The sequence below is a fragment of the Babylonia areolata genome, chromosome 19 (assembly GCF_041734735.1).
Source record: "Babylonia areolata isolate BAREFJ2019XMU chromosome 19, ASM4173473v1, whole genome shotgun sequence".
In the NCBI taxonomy this organism is placed as follows: Eukaryota; Metazoa; Mollusca; class Gastropoda; order Neogastropoda; family Buccinidae; genus Babylonia; species Babylonia areolata.
The window spans coordinates 62,775,031-62,782,530 of NC_134894.1; the positions used below are offsets into that span (position 1 = coordinate 62,775,031).

The 7,500-nt window shown below is 48.7% G+C and overlaps 1 protein-coding gene across 1 annotated transcript in view; it reads right to left on the reverse strand.

The window, feature by feature from the left end:
- Nucleotides 1-7,500, reverse strand: part of LOC143294398 (fibroblast growth factor receptor 2-like) — a 97,974-nt gene that overhangs the window by 10,111 nt on the left and 80,363 nt on the right. The window contains exons 9-13 of the mRNA XM_076605873.1: nt 6,359-6,503; nt 5,619-5,803; nt 4,841-5,016; nt 4,227-4,453; nt 2,929-3,320 (exon numbers count right to left, since the gene is read on the reverse strand). Coding sequence (XP_076461988.1) covers nt 2,929-3,320; nt 4,227-4,453; nt 4,841-5,016; nt 5,619-5,803; nt 6,359-6,503 — 1,125 coding nt within the window. The remainder of the gene's footprint in view (nt 1-2,928; nt 3,321-4,226; nt 4,454-4,840; nt 5,017-5,618; nt 5,804-6,358; nt 6,504-7,500) is intronic.

Below are 7,500 nucleotides of genomic sequence, written 5' to 3' on the forward strand. Positions count from 1 at the left end.
TTATCCAGTGATTATCATGGACTTCGTTCTAATGCAGGCATTCATTTGACTGGCAAACTATTGTGAATAGATCATACCCTCACGTTCCCCTGTGTACTGTTTGAAGTTCATAATTTTTTTGTAAAATGATTTTTACTTGTCTTTGATTATGTGCGGAAATAACAGTCACGCTTGCTACTTTTCTGTCTTGTCTGATTGTCATGTTAAAAAACACACACACAAAAAAACACTCCAAAACCAACACACCTAAAAATAGAATAATTAAAACGAACTTATTAACGAACTAACTAGCTAACTAACTAACTGACTACCTAAGTACTAACGAAGGCTCAGAAGGCCCGCTGTCTGAATCAAATCTGGGTTCAGCCATCCCCGTCAGACATTAATTCTCCCCTTCCCTTTTTTATCGTCGTAGTGTTGCATCGTCACGTGGATCACTGCCTTTAACCAGTTTCCGCTCCGCCCCCCCCCCCCCTCCTCCCTCTCTCTCATCCTCTCTCTGTGTTCTGTCTTTCGTTAATTCGTTATAGAGGTTGTCTTGTTCAGTGCGGAAAGAAATTGGGAGGTGTGTGGGAGGAGACGGGGGGCGGGCGATGGTAGTGGTTGGCATGAAAATTATTTACTAACTTTTGGCGGTGAATCATATTTCGATTTGCACCTGAATGCTTGTTGTTGTTGTTTCTTCTCGAATAGTCTTTGTATAATCCGTCACTGCGGTTATGAACTGGGTGAAAGAACACAATATAATCTTACGCTTCTTGTTGCTCAAGGTTGTTTTTTTTCTTTTTAATTTTTTTTTCAGTGCTTGTGAACATCAAACTCTGCAAATCGTCTTTGTTTCATGAATCTAAAACGTTTCAACCGAAACAAACTAACCTGTCATGTATTTATAACAGGCCAGATCCTTTGATCCACACTGTCTTCCTGTCCTCGTGACCTCTGACTGACTGATGTAGTTACTGATGTGATGTGACATGTTTCACACACGGACGTTGTTTTTGAATAAAATAAAAACTAACGGAAGACAACCCCCGGTTCCATACAACTACTGCTGCTGTCCCAAAGTTGGTTAGGGTCGTTAATTAAGTTAAAGCAAAAAACATACAACCCCCCCCCCCCCCCCCCAAATAAACATAAAACATACATGCGCTGCATGTATGAGACGTTATAATTAATACACATATACAATACACTCTGATTAACACACCAAGCGAGGGCTCTACATACCCAGTGGCTTATGCTTATGACAAGCGCAACGATGAAGTAAAACGTAATTACGCGGGAGGTTCAAGAAGCATGGACTGTGAAAGAAGAGCACAAGGCAGCAGACAGTCTGCACGTGAGGAAAAAGACGTTTAAGCTGCGAGAGATGCCGGAAGGTCTGGAATGCACGCCCCTGGAGGGGTTGAGATGACTGGAATGAAACCTCCCGGGGCGAGGAAAATGAGAGGGGAGGGGAGGGAGGGGTTCAAGGCGAAATGGTTCACCGCATAACTTCCCCTCGCCACACCATGTCTGCACCCATGTGCCTGGGGTGTGTGTGTGTGTGTGTGTGTGTGTGTGTGTGTGTGTGTGTGTGTGTGTGTGTGTGTGTGCACTTATGCGTGTGTACGAGATATATATATTTTTTTTTCTTGAGACGTGTGTGCACGCGTACGTAAATGTGCATGCGCATGCACACGCGTGCGTACTTTCGAGCGTGGATGTTCGTAGCAGCGTGTGTGTGTCTGTGTCAGTGTTCGTGCACACGTAAGCTAAAGGTTCGCTGCTTGTTGTTGTCTGGCTTCAACCCCCCCCGATCGGCAAGATGGATCAGGGCAAAGGGAACTGGGGTCTCTCTGTGTTACGCCCGAAAACGGACTATGGCTGCCTACATGGCGGGGTTAAAAACGGTCATACATGTAACAGCCCACTCGTGTGCATATGAGTGAACGTGGGAGTTGCAGCCCATGAATGCAGAAGAAGAAGAAGAAGAAGAAGGTCTCTCTGGGTTTATTTCTAACGTCGCAGTGTGGCAAACCCCCCCAAAAAAACAACCTACCACCCTCTTGAGTCACACGCAAGCACACATCGCGTACATCAATTTTTGTCCTCTCTGCGATCTTATTTTAAACGTCACAACAATGTAAAAGCCACCTCTCACCCCTCTCTCTTTCACAGAGACCACAATGGATCACGTGTTAAAAATCTGAACATCGTCAAGTGATCAACGATTTTGCGCAGCCATCAAAATGGTTCAGACCCAGACGATTTATTTAAAACTCGCCCCGCAATCACACTATTAGCGCTTCACAGAGCCCATACAAAATAGAAAGAAAAAAGAAGAAGCAGAAAAAACAACAACCAAACATTGATCAGTTTACACAACCTACTGCACTACTTTCTCCTGCTTTTGAAGAAAAAAAAAAGTGAAAGAGTTTGAAACTTCGTCGTCTGCTCGACAGCGGACGAAAGCCATTGCGTCTAGAAGGAAACGACTGAAAATAGGCACACTTCCAACACCACTTCTGTATACCCTCCCTCCCCTCTCTCTCTTTGTGCCTCTTTGGCCTTCCTCCTCTGTGTGTGTGTGTGTGTGTGTGTGTGTGTGTGACAGACAGACAGACAGAGAGAGAGAGAAAAAACAACAAACAACCCTCACACCCATCCACCCAACAACACCCACACCCACCACACACAACAAACAACCCCACACCCACCCACCCATCCACCCAACAACACCCACACCCACCACACACAACAAACAACCTCCACACCCACCCATACAACACAATCCACACCCACCACACAACAAACAACACCCACCTACCCTACTACCACCACAACACCCACCACACAACAAACAAAAACACCCCCACCACACACACCCCCCCAAAAAAAAACCCACCACCACAGACCCCCCTCCACCACCACCACCACCCTCCTCACCTGTTTAGAAGCCAGGTACTCCATGCCTCTCGCCACCTGGTAAGCGTACGATATCAAATCCTTGGGCGTCAGCGTCTTGAGCTGGTCCTCAACGCCTCGCCCCGAGGCGGCGCCCACCACGCCTCCCCCGCCGCTGCTGCCCCCAGAGGTGGTGGAGAAGGCCACAGTGGTGGACCCTGGCAGGAAGTCCAGCGTGGTGCGCGTGGTGGAGGCTGAGGAGGAGCCCGAGGAGGCGGAGGAGGAGGCGGAGGAGGAGGTGGTGGTGGTCAGCACGGGCCGCTCGTAGTCGGCCTGGTTTGAGGAGTAGGTGGCGGAGCCCATGGGGCGGTGCGCCTTGAGGAAGTCCCGCAGGTTGCCGTGAGGGGCGAACTCCACCACGACGTACAGGGGACCTGCGTGGGGGGAAGAGGAAGCAAGGGGGCACATGGTTAAGACGTTCGTCTGCCAGTATACACAGTCCGTCAAGGTGTGGGTTCGAATCCCGCCCCCTCTCGCCCTTTCTCCCTTACCAAGTTTTGACTGGAATATCGAACTAAGCGTGTCGTCGTTCGGATGAGACGATAAACCGACGTCCCGTGTGCAGCACGCAACTGGCGCACTGAAAAAGAACCCATGGCAACGAGAGTGTTGTCCTGTAGCAAACTTCTGCAAGAGGTATCCACTCTGATAGGGACATTACATAAATATATACGCATGCACTCAAAGCCTGACTGAGCGCGTTGGGCTATGTTGCTGGTCAGCCATCTGCTTGTAGCGTGTATGGATTTGCTCGAACGCAGTGACTCTTCCTTGAGAAACTGAAACTGTGCGAGTGACGGTAAGTTGTCGTGCACAGGCAGGTGTTTGACACAGTGTGCTGTGTCTTTCTACATGTTATGGACAGACTTGCCATGCTGGACTCTGCTTCCGTGTATTACTCTTTTGTGTCTGCCTTGAACAGCTTCGAGTGTTCAACGTTTCTGTCTCTTACGATTTTTGTGTGTGTGACTTCTGTCAACTGATGTGTTTCTACACTGGATGCGTGTTTTGTTGTTGGTATAACTTTTAGTACAGAAAGAAGAGGTCGAAAGAGGATGAGGAGGAATAGAAAAAAATGATGTAGGAGGAAGAAGAGCAGGCGGAGATGAACGAGGAGGAAGAGGAGGAGGAGGAGGAGAAGGAAGAAGAAGAAGAAGAAGAAGAAGAAGAAGAAGAAGAAGAAGAAGAAGATAATAATCACAACTACGACAATTACAACAACGACAACAACAACTACGATCAACAACGGCAACAAGCACCAAAACCAGAAAGAGGCCAACCTCTCTGCGTGCAGCAGCCCAGCAGGTTGATAATGTTCTTGTGCTTGCCGATGACCTTCATCATCTCCATCTCCCGGATGAGGTCCATCATCTCGCGGTCCGTGGCGTCCTCCTTCAGCATCTTGACGGCCACCGTCACCGTGTTGTTGTCCTTGAACATCCCCAGCGCCTCCCCCTTCACCACCAGGCCGAAGGCACCCTCTCCCAGACGTTCCCCTATACCCAGTCTGCACACATCATCATCATCATTATCATCGTCGTCGTCATCATCATCATCATCCCCAGCGCCTCCCCCTTCACCACCAGGCCGAAGGCACCCTCTCCCAGACGTTCCCCTATACCTAGTCTGCACACATCGTCATCATCATCGTCACTGTCATCATGCCCCTGGGCCACCCCCTTCAGCACTAGGCCGAAGCCCCAGCCCCCTCTCCTAGCAGCTCTCCTATACCCAGTCTGCACACATCGTCATCGTCATCATCGTCGTTGCCACCATGATCTTCCAACAGCGCCTCCCCCTTCACAATCAGACCGAAGCCCCCACCGAGATGCGAACCCGGAACCCTCAGACTGAAAGTCTAACGCTTTAAGCACACAATACACCCTCTCCTCACCTCTCCCTGGGGAACTCCCACTTGGCGTCCAGGGGCAGGTCATACTCGGACACCTCCGTGATCTCGGAGGACACACGGCGCCGGCCCCCGCCATTGGTGGTGTAGTCTATCCTGATCTGGGGTACCACCAGGGGCTGGGCGGCGTCTGGGTCTTTGTTGCTGTAGTACAGGTCGTTCTGAAATGATGATGATCATGATGATGATCGTCAGTCATGTCCAACAATGACCATCACCACAACAAAGGAGGCAACGGCTGTCCTGACTAGATATCTGGGCAAGCATTTGATCATAGTAGAACTACAGCCAAGATTGGCGAAATTTGTTCACGAATGTTTCTTTTCATGATATGCTCATGTTTATGTTTCAATGCGTCTTATAAACCTTGGTTTTATCACAATAAAATAGTCTTCCATTCTATTCTACGAGAGAGTGTTTCGCCCAAGTTACATCCCCACTCTCTCGGCCAAGATGGAAAGATGAGGAGGAGGAGGAAAAGGAGGATGGAGGAGGAAGAGGAAGAAGAGGAGGATGCGGAGGATGCTGGGGAGAAGGAGGAGGAGGAGAAGAAGAAGATGATGATGATAACAATGTTTATGATGGTGACGATGACGATGATAAGAACAAGAACAAGAAAGATGATAACGATGTTGATGGTGCTGATGATGACAATGATGATGGTGATGATGATGATGATGAACAAGCAAGTAAGCAAAACGAAATTATGGAATGTGTTAATATAACGAATCCTGCGCCCCCTCCACCCCCTCCCCCCACTCACGGGCTTCATGATGATGATACGTTTCAGGGGTTTCTGAGGCAGCAGCTGTTTCTGTCGCTGTCTCTGCCAGAGAAGAAGGAACACGCCGATGATGCAGACGAAGATGAAGATGATGACCCCCGAGGCCCCCCCGATGAAGTGGGGATCTTGGTACAGCATGCTCCTTGAGGGGCTGGCTACCGCCGCTGTGACACAGGGTCAAGGTCAAGGTCAAGGTTCATTCCACAGGGCGAGGGGGTCTTCATGGGAAAAGAAGGGATGAAAAAAAGGAAACAAAATTTGGTGACACGTAAATGGCGTGATTACGCAATATACAATAAAATAGAGGACACAGAGGCAAGTTATCATGTGGTGGTTATTTATTTTATCTATCCATTCATCCGTTTGTTGTGTTTTTTTGTTTTTGTTTGTTTTTTAACCCAAAAAGCAAGGAAGAAAAGCAAAAATCGTATTCTGTGTTCGGTAAAGGTATGTGAAAATGAAAGTGAAAGTGAATGTAGCCAGTGTGTGTATGTGCGTGAAAGTGAAAGCGAAAGCGAAAATAGCCGCTGTGTGTGTGTGTGTGTGTGTGTGTGTGTGTGTGTGTGTGAAAGAGAAAGTGAAAGTATAAGTGATCGCTGTGTGACAGAGAAATTGAAAGTGAAGGTGAAAATAGCCAGTCTGTATCTGCGTGAGAAAGCTAAAGTGAAAGTGAAAGTGAAAGTAGCCACTGTGTGTGTGAGTGTGTAGTATCCACTCACGCCACTCCTCCACCACGGTGAGCCAGGCACTGCCGTACTCCACGCCAACGGCGTTGCCCACCACGCACGTGTACCAGCCCGCGTTCTCCATCGTCACGTTCTTCAGGATCAGCAGCTCAGGGTTGCTGTTGTTCACCGTCGACGTCTGTGCAATGGGGGGTTCGGGGTTCGAGTCGTCATCATTAGAATACAGAGCACACACACACACACAACGGGAAAAAAAAAGAAAAAAAAAGTGTGTGTGGGTGGGAACGGGTGTTTGTGTGGCTGGGTGGGTTCAGAGTGAAAGTGTGTGTGTGGGTGGTTCGTGTGTAGATGACGGAATGTGAGTGTTGGTGGGGGTGGGGTGGGGTGGGGGGATGGACAAAATGAATGTGTGTGTGTGTGTGTGTGTGTGTGTGTGCGCGCGCGTGCGCATAAACAAATACGTTTCTACATTCTGTGAACATTTAAAATTTTTTTTTTTAGATTATTGTTTTTAATGCTGTACAAAGTGTGTGTGTGTGTGTGGGAGGGAGGGGGGAGAAGGGGGGCAAGGGGGAGGGGGCGTTGTGGGTGCTGTGGGTGAGACAGAGAGAGAGGAATACAGACAGACAGACAGACAGAGAAACAGAGACAGAAACGCAGAAAGACAGACAGAGAAAAAGTGACATATACAGTACACACCCAGACAGTCACCAGAAAACAAACACACACACACACACACACACAAGAAAACAACGACAAAACAAAACCCTCCCCCCTGTGCACCCCCCCCCCCCCGACCCCCTCCCCACCCCCAAGGCAGAAGGTAATGGATTGTTGAGCAGAACCCACAGTCAGCAGTTTGACATGCTGTCATCAGAGGTTGTTCACCACATTACCGTCACCCCCAACCCCAACCTCCTCCTCTGTTTTCCTCCACATACACGGGGAAAGAAACAGGCAAGAGGAGAGAGAGAAAGAGAAAAAAAAGGCCAGAAATATAATATCTATCTATACACCACACTCACACGATGTGAGTGTTTTGTTTGTGTGTGAATGTGTAGTGTCGCTGTCGGGGAATTATTCCTCTTTTTTTTTCTTTTTTTTTTTTTTTTTTGGGGGGGGGGGAGGAGGAGGGGGGGGGGGGAACCAAGGACCAGTGTACTGAGAATTGTCGT